Source organism: Colobus angolensis, unplaced genomic scaffold (assembly GCF_000951035.1).
Source record: "Colobus angolensis palliatus isolate OR3802 unplaced genomic scaffold, Cang.pa_1.0 Scaffold8, whole genome shotgun sequence".
In the NCBI taxonomy this organism is placed as follows: domain Eukaryota; kingdom Metazoa; phylum Chordata; class Mammalia; order Primates; family Cercopithecidae; genus Colobus; species Colobus angolensis.
This window is the reverse complement of record NW_012121820.1, coordinates 15,716,919-15,736,554: the sequence shown is the minus strand read 5'-3', so window position 1 is coordinate 15,736,554 and position 19,636 is coordinate 15,716,919. Positions and strand designations below refer to the sequence as shown.

The following is a 19,636-nucleotide window of genomic DNA, read 5'->3' as shown; positions in this document are numbered from 1 at the left end:
TAACGTAGGCCTGCTGTGCATGGGATAAGACAGAGTTGTACAAATTACTGTGGTTGTACCAAAAAAGTGCCATAGAACTGTAGAGGAAGAAAAGGCCCCCAAGGCTGGCTTAGCAGGGCCTCAGGTGTCCAGCTGACACGTCAAGCAGCAATTCTGTTTGTGTGTGTCATACACGTTTTTCACTCTCAAAGGTCAGTTTTGCCATCTATATTGAAAAATGAAGGGATTGAATTTGTAATTAATCAGAATTAAAATACTAAGTGTTCAATGTAATATTAAGTTGTGTATGTAATTATTTGCCATCTTCCACTTTATTCATAGATTGATGGCAAAGATGGTTTAGTCTTTTTTTATATTTAAAGATTTCTCAGTTTAGATTGGAGTTATTGTATACTGTATACAGTATACTGAAAATACTGCTCTTTCTGTTATAAAATGGCTTTATTACCTTGGTTGTGTCTGATTCCAGATGCCAAAGTGACTTCCATTTCACTGGAGCTACTTCCTTCAAAACCTAATCAGTGGAAAGATTTCTTGAATATTTTATTTATAACTTTGAAACTTATCTAGCAAAACCTTGATTTGCCACAATGCTCAAGGAAATATCTGTCCTGGTTAGTTACATTCACTAATTAAACTGGAACCCCCCTTTTGGCCTTTAGTAGTAAAAGCCTTTTGAAAATGTTTTGCGGTTATGACAGGTTTGAACATCATTTTCCCTTGTGCCTGAAACTGTACACAAAACCAGTCTTAGCCTGAATGGAGTCCCAAGTATCCCCAGGAATGGTGGATGGTGTGTGTGTATTGTGATACCCACCTATTTTTTAACTAAATCCTTGATAAGAATTTATTCTCATGATAATGGTTTCTCCTTGTCTTAAGTGAATAGAGAATCTGCAGCAAACAGATTTTATGTTAAAAGTACCAGCTAGTTCGTTAACTAAGTTCTGATTAGTTGCAATTTGGTTTTATTAATTATAATGACTTTATTTTTATAAGCTATACATTTGATCACATCAGGGACCTCCCATTGCCTGCAGGCCACATGCTTTAATATGGCATTGGCATTCAGGGCTTCCAGATTCTTCTGCCGTTTCCCCACATTCCCCCATATACTTCAGCTACCTGAATTACTCCTTTCCCTTTGCCTTGTTCGATTTTGGCGGTTCCATTTGAAGAAGAGATAGCATGAACAAAGGCACATGCACATGAGAGAACAAATTCTGAGTAGCAAATACATACGGGTGGCTGTTGCTGGAATGCAAAGTTCCAGGTCGGATAGGGAAAGGAGACTAAACAGGTCTGAGGGGTTGCTGATTCGAGCCCTAGAGGTCAGGACCCAGGCCTTCTTATTCTTTGTATTCTGTAAACCTTCAATGATAGAGCTGAGGAGTGCTTAGTTGATTTCTGACGTGACCTTGATACAGTAAGATGATTGTTGAAAGTTGAGTAACTGTATAACTTACTGAAACCCATATACATTTTTTTGAAAAAGATTACAATTTAACAGATATTTATTGTGCTTGTTCAAGGGCATATAGCAATGGGAGAGAATGACAAATCTCCACCCCTGTGGAAATTACATTCAAATGGAAAGCATGTAAACAAAAAGTAAACTATTGAATATACAGCATACCAGAAAAGTTGTATGGAAAAAAATTGAGTAGGGGCAGGGAGTGTCATTTTCAACGTGGAGATTAGGGAATGACATGCTGAAGGTGGTGTGACTAAACATACGCCTGAAGGAGTAGAGGGATTGAACTTTGTGGCCACATGGGGAATGTGGTTCCAGGCAAAGCAAACTCTTCTGGTGCTAAGGCTCTGAGGCCGTGCTAGGATAGCTGTTGAGGCAGGAGGTTGGAAGATGGGGGTGGAGAAGAGTGGGTAGGAGATGAGGCCAGGGAAATAACAGCTGGGTTGGGAAAGGCCTTGGAGTCTTTATAAGGACTTTTATTCTGAGGGATACTGGGAAGAAATGTTGGCAATTTTGAACAAGGGAGTGACGTGGTCTGCCTTAGTACAGCAGCTAAAATGATATTTCGAAAACTCGAGAGTAGGTTGTAAAAGGACAAAGGTGGAAGCGGGGAGACCAGTAATGAGGCTACTATAGTAGTCTAGGCAAGAGATGATAGTGCCTTGGGCCAGATTGATAGCAGAGGAAAAAATGAGAAGTAACTTATTTCTGGATATATTTTGAAGGTGGAGTAAAAGTGTTTTATCACAAATATCAAGTAATTGGGTCATATTTTTAAGCTTTTTAAACTTAGCAGTAAAGTGTTTTCCTCTTTTTTTTTTTTTTTACCAGACCCTCACTTCTGATTTTTAAAAGTTTAACAAAAAAATAATTAATTGTTATGTACCCTGATTGAGTCCTTTAGTCAGTGAAATTGACCACCTGTAATTCATAAGTAAGATGCTGTGACCGGGCGATGCTGAAACCTCCGTTTGCCTTGAGTTTACTAAAGTGTTGTCACGGTTGGGTGTGAATAGAGTTCCCATTTCAGTTGAATTTGGCATGGTTTCTTCTTGAAGTTCCTACTAAAAGCCATTTAACTTAGATACTAAGATGTCGAGGTATCCCTTCTAGTTTAAAGTCATTCAATATAAGATCGTTGCAATTTAAACCCCCTCACAAAACAGAACAGTTCATGGTAACAGTGGGTGGTGACTGAATTCCCTTTGCTTTCAGAAAGTCTAACCCAATCTTCTGTTTGCTGTCTGACATTTTATTGTAGGCAGTTGGTTCTCAGTGAGTGCTAGTTATAGTCCTTTATGTCCTGTTTCAGGAGTTAACATGTCAAGGGAAAACATTTTCTTACTTCTAATTCATATCCTTTGATATAAATTATGAAGGACTGCATTATTAAGTGTGTCCTAAGATTATCAGATACTTTGTGTGAACCTGGACTATGGACTTAGCCCACAATTAAAATAATTATGAAGTGGTTAGAACTGGAATGAGTCTTAACATATACATGTATATGATTGTGTTTATACATGTAGAGGTGTTGGTGTGTTAGAATTGATGGGTTGCAGTGAATTTATTTCCTGTTTTAAACATCTGGTTTTTTAAAATCATTTTTCTGTCTTTAAGAGTTCTGATCCACTTTTAATTTCCAGCAGAATGTCTGGCAGCACATTTTAATTAACGTCGTCTTTAAAAAGCAAGCAATCACAATTGATAAGATGGAATTTTGATAATTTTCTGTCTAAAAATTGGCCATTGACTTTTGGTCCTATTTGATTTCGATTATGGCATGATCCCTCCCACTACAGGAAGAATGTAGTTTGTGGTCAGGTTTTGGGTATCCAAGTATTAGAATATGTACCTTATTCTTTTGCTTTTAAATGTGTAAATCATTTAGTCAGTTGTTGATTTCTTTTTTTTTTTTTTAAGTAGATCTGTCCTAATTAAAAACAAAATCTTAAGCTTATATATATCTTTTCATCTTTTCTGGGCAGAGAGGCAGATGAAGGCTGTAAAAAACCTTTAGAAAGATTGCTGAACATCTGGCAAGAACGAAGTGTGTATGGCGGCGAGTTCATACAGCAGCTGAAGCTGTCTATGGAGGACTCCAAGAGCCCTCCCCCCAAAGGTAGAAACATCACCACATGTTTACAGCTCTTGGTCTTTGCCTACTTTCGAATCAAATATGAAAAGCTGCAGTGGGGTTTGCTGTGAACCACCAGCGATTTTATGATTCTTCAGAGAGATGATCATGAACGATGGTGAGAATTTATGTAGTGCTCACAGCGTGTAAGCCTGGTTCTAGTATTCATGCTGTTCATCCTCTCACACCCTGACTTTTGCTCTCTGTTCTCCTTGGCTTGCTTCTGTCTTTCAGAGACTTTCCTTGCACGGTGAAAGGAACAATGAAGTTATTCAGAGTTGTAGTGAACTAGGAAGTAGCCTGGACTAAGATTTTGTCCTTGCTCTGCCATTAACTATAATAGGACCTTGGATAAGTTTCTTAGCTTTTTAAGAACTTGGTTTAATTAAATGCAGATGTGCTTTTGAAACATATCCTTATGATTGTCAGCATGGTGTCTGTCTAAAATTGATTGATTGATTGTTTTGGAGACAGAGTCTCACCCTGTCATCCAGGCTGGAGTGCAGTGGTGTGATCTTGGCTCACTGCAACATCTGCTTCCTGGGTTCAAGCCATTCTCCTGCCTCAGCCTCCCGTGTAGCTGAGATTCAGGCACCCACCACAACACCTGGCTAGTTTTTGTATTTTTAGTAGAGATGAGGTTTCACCATGTTTGCCAGGCTGGTCTCAAATTCCTGGCCTCAAGTGATCTGCCCACCTCGGCCTCCCAAAGTGCTGGATTACAGATGTGAGTCACCACACCCGGCTGAAAATTGATTTTGATCTTTATTGAACCCAGGATATCTTTAGGAAGTGCATCTGTGTGTGAATTTTGCAAAGCCCTTAATAGGAGCTTATATTATTTTTTATTTTTTATTTTTTTTTGCTCTGTCGCCCAGGCTGGAGTGCAGTGGCGTGGTCTCGGCTCACTGCAGCCTCCACGTCCCGGATTCAAGCAGTTCTTTGCCTCAGCCTCCTGAGGAGCTGGGATTACAGGCACCTGCCACCATGTCCAGCTAATTTTTGTATTTTTGATAGAGGCAGGCTTTCACCATCTCGGCCAGGCTGGTCTTGAACTCCTGACCTCGTGATCCATCTGCCTCGGCCTTCCAAAGTGCTGGGATTACAGGCATGAGCCACCGCACCCGGCCTATTTTATTCTTTAAAGAGTACGATCACGTGTTGTTTAGTTGCTTGGCTTCTGGTTAGTTGTGGTTTAATTCTAGTTGGCATGACATGTTTCTAAGCTACAGGTCTGGTCTGCCTGCGTACATACTTGTTTCCTGGAGGATCAAGTCCAAGTACTGATAATATTGAAGATCCTTTCTATCTGAACTAGCCTGTTTTTCCAGATTCTTCTCCTACTGCTTCCTCACTTACACTGTATTCTTTGGCCAAACTGAATTGTCGACAGTTTCCTCTCTGGATACTCTGTTGGCACTGCTTCCTTTGCATCTGCTGTTACCTCTGCTTGATGTCGTTCTACTGCTTTCACTGTGTGGTGAACTCATTCTCCAAGAATGCAACTCTCATTCTGACATCTTCCTTGGCTTGTCGGGGCTCATGTGGTCATTCCCTCCTTGTTCTCTGGTACTTTGTACATGGATCTGCTATAGAACCTAGTCATGATTAGCATGTGTGACAGTATCCTTCACTGAGCAACCATTTTGTGTACCCTTAGTGATCCTTTCCAGGTCTGAAATTATTTGCATTTTACAGTGGGTAACTTTCCTGTGAAACCAAAGGTTAGAGGCTTTCTGTGAAGGACATAAGTGCTTTCAGACTGCAGGTCATTGTTGTTTTACTTGGTGTTGTTAGAAGATAATTTTAGGATCACTCAGGTGGTAGGTAGCTTCTGAAAAGCAAGATGTTTCCTGCTTTGGATTCTGGTGTTTGTATTGTGTCCTTTGGAGGTCTTCAGTACAGCTTTGGGGAATTACTCAGCATTCTTTACTCTGCCTTAGATAGTTCATTGGTAAACAGTGCTGATTTTTAAAAACACCTTTGGGCAAGTAGGAGAGCCTTGAAAGAGGATGTTTGAAGCTAATGTTGAATTTCAATTTAATGTACATTTGCTGGACACACACTTTGAGTAAACAGCTACGCTAGATGCAATAGGAAAGAGGGAGAAAAGAGTGAGGAATAGTTTTACATTCTGGGAATGTGTGGAATTTGTGGCAGTGATAGTATTGGAAATAGCTTCGTTGGGTTTCTGATTTTTTTTTGAGAGTCTGGACAGACATTAACAATAACAGAGGCAGTTTCCTCTAGGTAGAGGATAATGCTGATCTAAAGATAATTTCTCTTTCTCTATTCTATAAAGATGAAAACACACATCAAAAGATTTCAGCATGTGTGTTAGTCCCAGCCGACTCACTCTGTCTTCACTCTCTTCTCTGGACCTGAGTTATCAGAATATTTTACCAGAGTCCTTTCAAATATTGATGAGTTCTCGAGAAGTTTATTTCCAGATTTGAGTAGTCCTTTTATATTCCAGCTTTGATTCATGGGTAATTCTTTGTCTTCAGGCAACTTCATAAAGTTTACCTCTGAAATAAAAATTTTTCTGTGGAACTTTGACAGTTCTTACAACATTGGAGAATGCATGAGTTTAGGAATTCTGTTGTAGAACTGGGTATTAAGTTTATAAACCTGTCTCTCGAGGTGTTCTAAAGGTGTCTCAACGTCACACTGTACCCCATAAATATATACAATTATTATTTGTCAGTTAAAAACAAAATTTTAAAAGTAAGAAAAGGAGAAAAGTTCTCTACTCTTGAGAATAGTCAAGGTGTTGCTTGACTGAATGGAACTTTTTTTATTTGAGCCACATGTGACTCATGTAGTATACAGTTGTAGGAGGATTTAGAGAGAGAGGGTAGATACAAAGGAACTAGCATTTATTGAACATCCATTATGTCCCAGCCTCTGCTGGCTACTTTTCACGTTAATTTGTTTTAGATCCTTATAACTACTCTGTGAATTTGGTATTATTTTCATACTTTAGATGAGAATACTGGCTCAAAAAGGTATAGTAATTTTATTCCGAGAGAGATAATTGATAAGTGGTGAATTCCCAGGTCTATGTGACTTTAAAGCTGATATTCTTCACGCTGTCGTATTGCCTGAAAGCACATGGTTTCAACATAGACTTGAATTTTGGTAGGAATTTGTGAGTAGGTTACCCAGCTTTCCTGGATCTTAATATAGTTTGGCTATTCAGGCTTCCACAGTATGAATCCTAAGCTGTCATTTCTTTCTCTTTTTCTTTTTTTTGAAGACAAGTTCTCGTTCTGTCACCCAAGCTGGAGTGTAATGGTGCAACCTCGGCTCATCGCAACCTCTGCCTCCTGGGTTCAAGTGATTCTCCTGCCTCAGCCTTCCAAGTAGCTGGGATTACAGGCATGTGCCATCACGCCTGGCTAATTTTGTATTTTTAGTAGAGACAGGGTTTCTCCATGTTGGTCGGGCTGGTCCCAAACTCCCAACCTCAGGTGATCCGCCCACCCCGACCTCCCAGAGTGCCAGGATTATAGGCGTGAGCCACCGCACCTGTCCCCTAGCTGTCATTTCTAAAGTTCTGTGACCTTGGCCATGGCATTTGATCTCTCTGAAGCTCAGATCCTCACTGTACAATATGGCTATTAATGGTAATACCTTATAGGGTTATGATGAGGATTACTTGAGATAATGCAGGTGAGATATTATCAGTGGGGTGATGATACGAGTTTTGTTTGCCCTGCCAGTGCCCTGCCAGTTCTAGTATCTAATATGTTGAGTTTCTATATATGAACTGGTAGCAAAAGTAAGAAGAGTTTTTTAATACTTTCAGTCCCCCAGACTTTGTGCAAGGCTGGAGAACATGGTAGCTAAGAGTATGAGTTCTAGGCACAACTTCCCTGGGTTTATGCCTGGATTTGGCTATTCAGTTCAGTGAGATAAGGGTAGACAGCTTGTAGAACTGTGCTTCAAGTGTTAGACCTTTATTTGTTGCAGGTTCTTTTCTTTTCCACAAGTAAAGTTTAATGTGCCTTATTAAAATGTCCTTTATTATGCAGGGATGGAGCAAAGAATGAGGGAGCTGTTGCAAACAATATTTCCTGATCCTTTTCTCATTATAAAAGTAATATAAAATATATAGGTGTGTTTTTTGTTATTGTTGTTAACTAGTCAATTGAAGCAGTGGGAGTAGAGAAGGAACAAAAAAACCTGTAACTGATTGCAGTCAATTAGTTGTAAACACCGCTGCACTCAGACCAACCACAGGGTGTTTTGTTTTGTTTTTTAAATCACAGAAAATTTCAAGTGGATCCTCTAGAAGATCCAGCTTTATGGTAGGTGACTACATATTATAATGTGATTTGGGAGCCTGCAGGCCAACTTTTTGCTTTAAGATTAGTTTCACAGTCTGCCACAGTGTCTGAAATTCTCCCACAATCAGGTTGTAAGAGGCATACTCTAAACCCTTAGGTAACGAGGATTACTTAAGATTAGCTGAGTACAAGGCCTGCTGGAGACACAGGGACAGGTTGGAGGGTAGAGTAGAAGGTACCCAGTATGAGGACAGAAGGACTTTGGCTACCCCCACAGTTTGTCCTGCCTGTAAACAGAGTGGTCAAGTGAGTAAAAAAGGGAGTGTAAATGTATACCGTGGTAGAAGCTGAATTGATAGTGGAAGGCTTACCTTAAATTCATATGTAGAAATGGGACTGATAAATATTCTAGTTTTTAAAATAATTTTAATTTTTAAAACAATGGATAACTTTTGCAAAGGAAACCTGGAAATCCTAAGTTATTTTTAATGGCTGTCTGACTAGACTGACAATACTGGGCACCATAACTGCTGACTTCGTAGCAGCAATAGTCATTTCTGGCCTAGCACTAGCATCTTCCAAGCTCTGTGACTCCTCCCTTCAAGCGGTTTCAAACTCCGACCTGTCAGCCCTTTCCTAGGTACTGTAGGGATGTAGAGGAATAAGACACTAAGTGCTCCTGTCAGAGAAGAACGCTTGCCAGTGGCCAGAGTAGCAAGACCAGGTGCTTTAAGAGAGGCCCAAGAGCCATGGGAGTTGGAGACCATTGCCATCATTAGGCTTTGAACTTAGGAAGAATCTGTAAAATCATTAGAAACCCCTTAAGGTTTATGAATAAGGACATGATGGAGTGGGCACTCCACTTTAGGAAGATTAATTTAAAAATAGAATACAGTCTTCCATATTTACAGGTTCCACATCTGCGAATGCAACCAACTACATTTTGAATTTATTTTGGGGAAAAATAATACGTATTTTATTTTTTATTTTTATTTTTTTTTGAGACGGAGTCTCGCCGTGTCCCCCAGGCTGGAGTACAGTGGCGCGGTCTCGGCTCACTGCAAGCTTCGCCTCCCGGGTTCACGCCATTCTCCTGCCTCAGCCTCCTGAGTAGCTGGGACTACAGGCGCCCGCCACCACGCCCGGCTAATTTTTTGTATTTGGTCTCGATCTCCTGACCTTGTGATCCGCCCGCCTCGGCCTCCCAAAGTGCTGGGATTACAGGCGTGAGCCACCGCGCCCGGCCAATACATATTTTAAAAACGAAACAGTGTGACAATTATTTACATATCATGTACATTGTATTAGGTACTGTAATCTAGACATAAAATATATGGGAGGATGTGTACGTAAGTTATATGTAAATACTATGCCATTTTGTAATGGGATCTTCAGTATCCCTAGATTTTGGTATCCATGGCGGTCCTGGAACCAATCCCCCATGGATACTGAGGGACAACTGTATAGTCTAACTTGGGAAAGGGGCAACTAGAGGTGGGGAGACAGTGGTCTCAACCAGCTGTGACAGAGGGCAGATTGCTGGTAAGAGGCTGTGTAGGGGAAGGAGGAGAGAGAGGGAGTATGTAAGGCATCCTTCTGAGGTATGGAATCTGCTAGAAATTGGGACCTTGGGATAGATTCTAATGGTTTCTAAGGCCTTGTACCTGGAAGACGGGACAGTGAAAGTGTTTGTAATGGAAATAGGTAGCTCAGGGAAAGAGGAGAGCCTAGGTGGGGGAAATGATTAGTAATTCATGTCCAGAAATCTTAGGTTTGTAGCACCAATAGGTCCTCCAAATGGAAATAGGAGGAAACTGGAAAAGTAGAATAATAATGGTTAACACCTATTGTGTCCTCTGCCATCAGGATGGCAAAGGACATAAGTGGTCCTAAGATGATTTCTTATTTTAAGTCTTGTAATGCTGTTCACGAGCAGCAAAGAGAACTCCAGATAAGGAAGCTTTGATCTGTGGCACCCAGATTTACACTAACAAACTCTCTGACTTTGGGCAAACTGCAACTTGTGGACCTAGATATTTTCATGAAAATTTGAGTTGGGGGAAACAAAGGCATAGGTCTGTCTAAGTCCTCCCAGTGCCAAAATTCAGGAATTCTAAGTGTCTTGAGGTAGTGTTTGGTTTTTATATGTAATAATTTCTGTGTGAGAGTTTGAAAAATGGAAGGGTTTCAAGTTTTATAATTTTTTTCTACTTTCTTTGGTGTATCTAATAGTTACTGAGCACTCCTCTAGGTTCTTGAAAGCAAACACAACAGTATAAAAATTTTGAAGTTTGTACTTAGCTTCTAATGGCCACTCCTTCCATGTGACCGTTTTGATGTCATAGTGGCTAAATGTCTGCATGGGTCATAGCACACATTAATTAGGCAGCTGCTATGTACAAAGTACTGTTAGGTGTTTCTTATGTAAATTATATCCTAATAAGGTTTTTCATATTAAAAATATAGCAATCTTTGCTTTGCATAGTAGTGTAGGACTATAACCATGACTGTGCAGGCTGAACCCAGGCAAAGCAATCTTTATAATCAGTGGGGAAAATTATGATTGTTCTGTGAGTTTTACAATTTTTTGGTCAAAGAATTAAGAACTCCCTGTTGATTCCAAATGGATAGGGAAACAAAAGAGATAGTAAACTAACAGTTATTTAATATGCTGTAACAACAAATTAGAAACATTGAGAATTAAAGTGTGTTTTCTTTGTAACAAACTTATCAAGAGTAGTTTGAACAAGGGTTGCCTTCTTGTATAATTTATATACATATACAGAGCAAACATCTTTTCTGTGGCTTTGCACATTGTCATACTGTATTTTGTTTGAATCAGTTTCCAACATTTTATCTATTATGCTTTCAGTGTTGTAAAATACCTCTCAGTTTCTTTAGCATGCAGTTTTTTTTGTTAGCATCTCTTCCTCTAGGACGTTGTCATTCTTTTCATCACTCCCACTTTCTTCATTGCTAAGTTGGCCTCTACAAGTTCCTCTGGCCATGGATCTAGGCTCCCTCTGATGCTGGCAGTGGCGGCATCCTGCAACCTGCTGTTTCTTCTGTATCTCCACTGATGTGCCATTGGGATTTCAGTTCCAGCATTTGCTTTTGTTTCAGTTTCTTTGTTCCACGTTCATCTTTATGATCAATACCCTCTTCTGATCATTCATTTTTATAAAATGTCATTAGTGTTATCACTGGGAGATAAGGAGACAGCCCAGTGAAGTGCTTTGCTGTCTTTGTGTGACCTGCATGACAGGTGTGCAGTGACCAATCACTGATAGACTTGAAGAATGATGTGATTGGTCACTGATCATGATTTGGGGGCTGAAGTTAATAGCAAAATTTGTACTTCATGCATTTACTCAAGTTAATATGCCATGGTAACTGAAGTTCGAACTTGTTTTATTGAGGGACTGGTGTCATTTAACAAAGCCATGATAACAAATCTGTGTATAATAGAATGCGCAAAGTGAGGGGAGGACGTCCAGTATTGCAGATGTTGCTGTCTCATTTTTTTGTAATAGACAAAAACATTAAGAAAAAATGAAACTTGGCTAGGCGTGATGGCACACACCTGTAATACCAGGATTTTGGGAGGCCAAGGCAGGTGGGTCACTGGAGGCCAGGAGTTTGAGACCAGCCTGGCCAACATGGTGAATGAAACCCTGTCTCCACCAAAAATACAAAAATTAGCCAGGCGTGGTGGCAGGTGCCTGTAATCCCAGCTACTCGGGAGGCTGAGGTGGGAGAATTGCTGGAACCCAGGAGGCAGAAGTTGCAATGAGCTGAGAACATGCCACTGCACTCCAGCCTGGGCAAGAAAGCAGAAACTCCATCTAAAAAAAATAAAATAAAAATAAAACTCATAATACTGACCTGGCTTTCACTTCAAACATAAGTTTGGTCAGTTAGTATATAATGTATATAATGTAGAGAACAGGAGCTACATGGCTTGGTTCCAGAAGAAAATGTATAAGCAAAAAATGTGTATATATCTGAAGCAGGTGCCTGGTGTCCCCGTTTTTGCTAAATGAGAGGGTACCTGTATGGTGCTAAGTTTGAGTGCAGCAGGAGGAGGACAGGTTTTGGAGTCATACCATAAGTGTGTCATTTAACCTCCCTGGCCTTTGTGTTCTCACCTGTCAGATGGAGATGCTGTATCTTAAAATTGTTGGAAAGATTAAAAGGAAACTTGCAATGCCAGGCACAGGCTGTGTCCAATATTTCTTTACTTTCTAAAGTAGAATTTATCATTTAGATTTATTTCCCACAGTTGTTTGGGATTTATTTTGTATTGTCTAACTTGATTTAAAAAGAATGATTTTGGAATTAACACATCTCTCATAACAATGTAAAAACATACGGTGCAGATAGATAATAATATAACCTGTCAGCTTCAAAAGTGGTTAAATTTAAAATGGTAACTTAAGTAATTTTTCTCAGTAGTATCAATCATATGTCTCAGTAATGGTTATTTTAATTTTAAGGTAAATTAGATTTATTTTGTTTTTAGAGGAATAGCGTAAAGAATATTTGCGTTTGGAATTTTTGACACAATTTTATTGATAAAATTTTCTCTCCTGTTTTCTGACATGATCCCTGGAAAGCATAACATATCTCGTTTTATACGCAATATGTTCTCTATGTTCTCTGTAAACCCTAGCACACGTTGGCTTGCTTCATTGTATTGTCCCATGAGTTTCTTACTCAAGTGTGATAGTTGGGTAAGTTTCACTTTAGATGCCTGTTTTCCATAGTATTTTACCAGAGAATCAATCCGAGATGATGGACAAAGACCTGTTTGACTCTTTTCAGTAATGTAGGGAACTACAATCAATTTAAAATAACTAACATAAAGGTTATTATTAAGCTATTCCGAAAATGTGCACCCCTTCAGCCCTGTTTTTACATGTGGCCTGTTGTGCATAGCATGTGACTCTTATTACTACAGGATATGTGGCTCAAATTTATCCCTTTTACCTTTCCTCTAGCAACAGAAGAGAAGAAATCTCTGAAACGAACTTTTCAGCAAATTCAAGAGGAGGAGGATGACGACTACCCTGGCAGCTACTCTCCTCAGGATCCTTCTGCAGGACCCCTCTTGGTAGGTCTTGACCCCAGAGAGTAGGGAAGAGTGGCTTAAAGTGACCTCTAGTTGAAGACTATGGCCACAGGGTGGCGCCAGTGACCACTAGTATGGAATCTTCAGAGGGCACCTCTCAGGGGCCCCGTGCATCATTCTGCCCAGAGGAGCTTGCTGGATGGCAGGTGTCACTGTTTCTTTGCGTGCCATGACTCTGGGATGGGCTTATGTTTTATAAAGTACTTGGACTTGGTTTTTTCAATCCCAGAAATGAAGAGTATTCTTTAAAAATAGATTTTGGAGAAAGGGATAGATAATATTACAAAGACATTCAAAAGTCTTCTACCATGGCCTGTCTCCAGTAGCATGGTAGTTTTATAAAGTAAATAACTCATTAATATCTAAAGACAGTCTATGTGTCAATAGCAAATTTGCTGCACTATAGCCTATTAAATATTAAAACAGGGAGTTAGTCTTTAACCATGTGTTCATGTTATTTGGCTATACAGGTTAGCTTATGAAATCTGTCTTGGTTCATTTTATCTATTTACAGTCAGAGAATTTAGGTGCAAGGTGACAGTTTAAGTAACTTGACCACTGTCTTAATTTAAATCCAGGTGTGTCTGACTTCAGAGCCCATGCTCTTTTCAAGGGGGGCATCTCCTTACTTTGCCTAAAACAGCTTTGTTACACATGGTCATGCTTAAAGCCTATGTAAGTAGGAAGCATGTCTAGTTTGCGTTATGTTACAATGTTGAGTTAGACTAGGGATTAAATGACAGCAGTGTTAGGTCATATATCTTTGCATTTAAACACTTTAAAGATGACAGCCTAGATTATTATCTTTCAGGGTAATCTAACTACCGTTTACGGAGCTAGCTACTCCTTGGTCATTATGGAGTGGCCTGTTAGCATTTTTTGTTTTCTAACAGTTTAAGAAACTCCTTTTTGATATATATAGAAAGTGCATCCTTGGTTTACTTTTCTTGCTTTTTCCCCCATTTGTTTATAATAAGTTCGATGCATTTAATTTTGGGAGTGACATTCATTTTGTCAAGAAAATCCAAGAAAGACTTGAAGTAGGTTGATCAGTCAACATATAATGTTTTCCTTCTTCTTCTGGAGGCAGGATCTTGCTCTGTTACCCAGGCTGGCGTGCAGTAGCATGATCACAGTTCACTGCAAACTCAACATCCCGGGCTCAAGTGATACTCCTACCTCAGCGTCGCAAGAAGCTGGGACTATAGACACATGCTGCCATGCCTGGCTAATTATTTTATTTTTATTTTTTTCTAGAGACAGGGTCTCGCTATATTGTCCAGGCTGATCTTGAACTCCTGGGCTCAAATGATCCTCCTGCCTTGGCTTCCCAAAGTGCTAGGATTACAGGTGTGAGCCACCACACCTGGCCACAACACACAACTGTTAACATCTGATATTTATACCTTTATTCTATACTGGAAATGATGCATCATTTGAAATTAAGCAATACAAACTCCATTGTTCTGAATTGCCAAAAACATGTTCTTTTAGAATTAAAAAATAATAATAATTATTCAGAATTTCATTCATGTCCTGCCATGGACTTAGATAACTAATTTTGTAGATTTTCTTAGAATCCATGACATTGGCTTGCATGTAAGCTCTGGGGCTAAGAACAGTTTTTTTAAGAAATGGCAGGAATGACTGTTTTTAGAATTTGCCTCCACCTCATTTAACTCCAACTAATTTTCTTTAAACCCCATGTCTTAATGGATAGTGTTTGTGTTTTCATTTTACAGACTGAGGAACTAATAAAAGCTTTGCAGGATCTGGAAAATGCCGCATCAGGGGATGCTACTGTCCGACAGAAAATTGCTTCTCTGCCCCAGGAAGTGCAAGATGTTTCTCTATTGGAAAAAATAACAGGTGAGAAGGTAGAGTTTGGGTGAAAGGTGAGGAAAGAGTGACATAACTAATGCAACTAACCCTAGGCCATACTTATGTCTGCGGGTATAGACTACTTTCCATGTTGTATCGGATGCTCTACCATCTTGGGATTTGCAAACATAACTCACATGGTGAACAAAGAAACTTGAAATAGTCAGAGCTTGAATAGTGATTCTAGGAATTATTGCAGAAATGCTGGTGTACCACAACCTGTGGCTCTCTAAATGAGGTCTGTTAAAAACATAGTACAAATTGTGTGCGTGTGGGCTGGGTAGGGGAAGATTAGGTATTATTCTGTCTGTTAGACTCATAACCCTCTTACTAAAAGAAAAAAATATATGATTCAGGGCTGTGTGATTTGTACCCTGCTCTCTGACAAGCCCTGTAGATGATAGTGCCTTCAATGCCAGGAATTTCAGGTGTGTGTTAGACATGTCATTTTGCCCTAATCGTGACCTCCCTAGTTAAACAGGGAGGGGCAGTTGACACGATTCCTGCTTTCTGCATGAGAAACTGAAAGAAAGGAATGAAGCGTGAACTAATCTTGACAGTATGCTTTGCACCCGTACTTCTGTTCTTTGTGATAGTCTTTGGAGTTGACTGAATGTGTGTCTCCATATTGCATAGGACATTGAGGCTTTGAGAAGATAGTATCTTGCCCAAGGTCACACAAGTAGTGGATCTTGGGATTCTAACCTAGGCTGCAAAGCCTATGTTCCTCCCCTTACAAAAACTCAGACCTTTCATTCCAGTCTTTTGAATTTTAGGTTTTGAATTTTAGGCTTTATCTCAGGCCACCATTTTCCCACTCCAGTCCCTTGACTTGGCTGCTTCTCTAACTTATTCCGTATCTATCTAAAGGAAATAAAGATTACTGATGAAATATTTCCCTCAACAAATATTTGAGGCCCACCTATATGCCCTCAAGTGAAGTGTCAAGAAGAAAAATAAAGCCCGGCGGTGGCAGAGGAGAATGATTGAGGGCGGTATTAATAGTATTTTAAAGGTGCTTGGGGAAAGCCTTTCTGATGAGATGACCTTGAGCAGAGACCCGAAAAATTAGGAAGCAAGCCATGAGGATATCTAAGGGAAGGAAGCGCCACCAGGCAGAGGAAGCAGCACAGGGAAAGACCTTAGGCAGTGGCGGTGTGTGTACTGGGTTGGAGAACACTGCTCGGAGGCCTTCTGAGTCATGCAAGAAGCATCTTAGCTCCTCACTCTGCTTCCCTACCCCGGCAATTTGCCCCACTGGGACCTGCAGTCTTTTGATCCCCCCTACCTCTTCCTGGCCCTCAAGTCCTCATTTTCTTCTTTACTCAGATTGGAGTGGTCTTCACTTCCTCACGCACACCTTCAACCCATTTTCTTCTCTTTCTCCCTTCAGTGTAGTTTCCTGGCAAAATCCCTAAACAGGTTAAATCACATTTTAAAAATATTTATTACTAAAAGGACCACTTCATTTATGCTTACTATCAAAATCATAATCTGCAAACATTGCAAGCAAGTTAATGTAAAGCTAGCCATGTATGTAATTTCATTTCTCTATTTCACTGACCTAAAGGTCTCATGTAGCTTCCTTTTAAAATATTTGTTTTATTTTGATTTTTAATTGTGGTAAATTACATATAAAATGAACTACATATAAAATGGTAAGCTACGTATAACATAAAGGTGTGCAGTTTAGTTGTGCTGAGTATTCTCACATTGTTATACAACCAGTTTCCAGAATTCTTTTCATCTTGCCGAACTGAAACTCTATACCCATTAAACAATAATTCATCATTTTTCACTTCCTGTATCACCTGGCAACCGCCATTCATAAATTTAGCTTTTTGTCTCTTCCTTTCCCGTACCTGTGCAGTGGAATGTGGCTGGGAAAAACTAACATGTCTGAGTTGACTTTTCCTCCTATTTCTCTGTGTGAACATGCTGTTTTCTAAACCCGCTTCTCTGTGTATTAGATCTGCTGCTTCTCATCTAGCCAAGGCCATTGCTCCAACAATGCTCCCCTTTTCTCCTGCATTTTCCATGTTTTACTCTTTACTGGATCATTCTCAATAGCATAAAAACATGAAATTTTCCCCCACATGGGAAGATTTTTTTCTTGACCCCATATCTTCCTCTAGCTACTGCCTCATTTCTCTGTTTCTTTTAGCCAAACCACCTGAATGGATTGCCTGTGCTCTCTCTCTACTTCCTGTCCTCCCAGTTGCTGATGACTTCCTTGTTGCTAAACTCAGTGGTGGATTCTCTGCCCCCATCTTAACTTCACCCCAGTAGTATTTGGCCCAGTAGATTATTTCTTCTTCCTGAAAATACGTTCTTCACTTGGTGTAGTAGTTGGAATAATGCCTCCTGACCCCCCACCCCGCAAATGCCCATGTTTTAATCCACAGAACCTGTGTGTATGTAATCTTATATGGCCAAGGGACTTTGCAGATATGATTAAATATCTTGAGATGGGGAAATTACCCTGGATTATTTAAGAGGGCCCAGTGTAATCACAGGGTCCTTGTAAGAGGAAGGTGGGAGAAGGGAGGAGGGGGTATTACCGTGGAACCAGAGGTTGGAGCAATGTGCTTTGAAGATGGAGGAAGCAGCCGTAGTAAGACATAAGATAATTAATTGGTGATATTCTAAGCTACTAAATTTGTGGTAATTTGCTACAGTAGCAGTAGGAACTAGGACCCTGCATTGTTCTAGCTTTCCTCCTCTCTGTGTCTTTTCAGCCTCCTTGCTGGTTTCTTCACTCTTCCTTGACCTCTTCATATTAGCCCCCTTCTTTTGCTGGTTTCACTGGCAGCCATTCTCACCCAATTTCATGACTATAAATAAGAGTTTTTCTGCTGATGATTTCCTAATTTACATCTCCAGCGTTGACCCTTCCACCTTGAACTTGAGACCCATATATCCAACCTCCTACTCAGTTTTATTAGTTGGATATCTTGATAGGCATTTCAGGCTTACTCTGCCCCAAACTGAACTTCTGACCTTTCCTCTAAAACTTGTTTCACTCATGGTCTTCCCCATCTCAGTAAATGGCCCTCATCATTCCTGTTGATTGGGATCAAAACCAGCGTCTGATACCTTGTCACCGCCTCTACCACTGCTCTCTGGTCCAGGTCTCTGCCATGTTCAGTTGATTTATTGCAGTAGCCTCCCAGCTGGTCCTGCTGCGTCATTGTTCCTCTTGCTTAGCCATCATTCTATTCTCAACATAGTAACCAGAGTGATCCTCTTCAGTAGAAGTCAGATCGTGTCTCCTGCTCCACAGAGCACCCCCATGACTCCCCCCATCACCAAAATAAAAGCCAGTCTTTTTTTTTTTGAGATAGAGTCTCATTCTCTCGCCCAGGTTGGAGTGCAGCGGCCTGATCATAGCTCATTGTAACCTCAAACTCCTGGGCTCAAAGAATCCTCCTATCCTAGCCTCCCAAAACACTGGGTTTACAGAAATGAGCCCCCTGCCCGGCTTTAAAGCCAGTCTTTCACTGGCCTCTGTTACCACATAGACTTTTACTATTTTCCCCTCACTCACTGCTCAAGTCATGTGGTCATGTGGGTTCCTCGCCAGTCACTCTTTCCTCTTAGGGCCTTTGTACTCGTCCCCTGTGTCTGAAACGTTCCTCCCAGATAGTTACGAAGCTGGTTCTCATTTTCTTAGGCCTTTGTTTACGTATCACCTAAGTGAAGCTTACCCAGGCCACCTTTTTGAAAATGTTGATCCCCCTCCGCTTCCAGTGCCCCACTCTTTCTCCTCTGCCTTATTTTTCTCTGTAGTTCTCTTCAGCTGATAAGTAAGCATAATATTGTATATTGATTATCTTCCTACCTGATAATATAAACTTGAGGGCAGAGAGTTTTTGTCCTTTTTATTCTCTACTGTTTCTAAGAGCCTAGTTATAAGAACTAAAATTTGTTAAACTAATTGGAAGGTTTTGAGCAGAGGATTGGTGGGCATAAAGCCCGGTTGGGGTGGGCTCAGGAGGAGAGCAGGTGGCTACACTTCTCTGAAAAGAGTTTAGCTACAAGGGGGAGCAGGGAAGCAGGTCAGTAGTGGGATAGTGGTATGTGGGTGGAATACATGGCAGCAGGTTTGTGTGCTGGTGGTGTTCTTCAGGAGGGAGAGAGAGAATTTGCTGAGGTAGAGAAGACATGGGACAGCTGCAGAAGTTGAGTCTTTGAGGAAACGAGAGGACATGGGATGAGAGGAAATGGGACGCGCATGCTGCTTGGAGGACTGGCTGAAAGAGGCACTTGCCACTCTGATGGGTGAAGGAGAGCAGGGAGCATAAGGACAATGTGGGTAGGTCCCCTGAAGTGAGCATCTGGCTTCTGCATTTTCACTGCATGTTTTGTATAACTCACTAAATTATTATAAGTTACTTTTCTGGGTTGTAATTATTTGTGTAAATGAATTATTTCCTTTGTAAAAGTTCTTGAGGCTGTGAATTGATTTTCTTTTTAATCTTAAAAATTGTATTTGCCGTTTTTTGCCACAGGCACCTAAACATCTTAGTGAATTAACCATTTTTTAAAAATGATCAGTCAAGCAATAACAAAACTAAAATCAACCTAACCACCCCAGGAGCTTGCTCATGGAATGAGCCACTGAGCCATGAGAAGTTTGGCGGTCCTTTATCCTCTGTGAATGAGGTGATCTCTTTCCTTTGTGCTCCATTAGGCTCACTTCTTCCCTTTCACCAAGGACA

General features: G+C 40.4%; 1 protein-coding gene across 2 annotated transcripts in view; it reads left to right on the top strand.

The window, feature by feature from the left end:
- Positions 1-19,636, top strand: part of RPRD1B (regulation of nuclear pre-mRNA domain containing 1B) — a 59,431-nt gene that overhangs the window by 11,670 nt on the left and 28,125 nt on the right. The window contains exons 3-6 of one of the 2 annotated variants that reach the window (XM_011929065.1): positions 3,463-3,561; positions 5,610-5,625; positions 12,915-13,016; positions 14,783-14,903. In XM_011929065.1, coding sequence (XP_011784455.1) covers positions 3,463-3,561; positions 5,610-5,625; positions 12,915-13,016; positions 14,783-14,903 — 338 coding nt within the window. Of the gene's footprint in view, positions 1-3,462; positions 3,597-5,609; positions 5,626-12,903; positions 13,017-14,776; positions 14,904-19,636 lie in introns of both variants that reach the window. The other variant, XM_011929064.1, reaches the window with a different exon arrangement.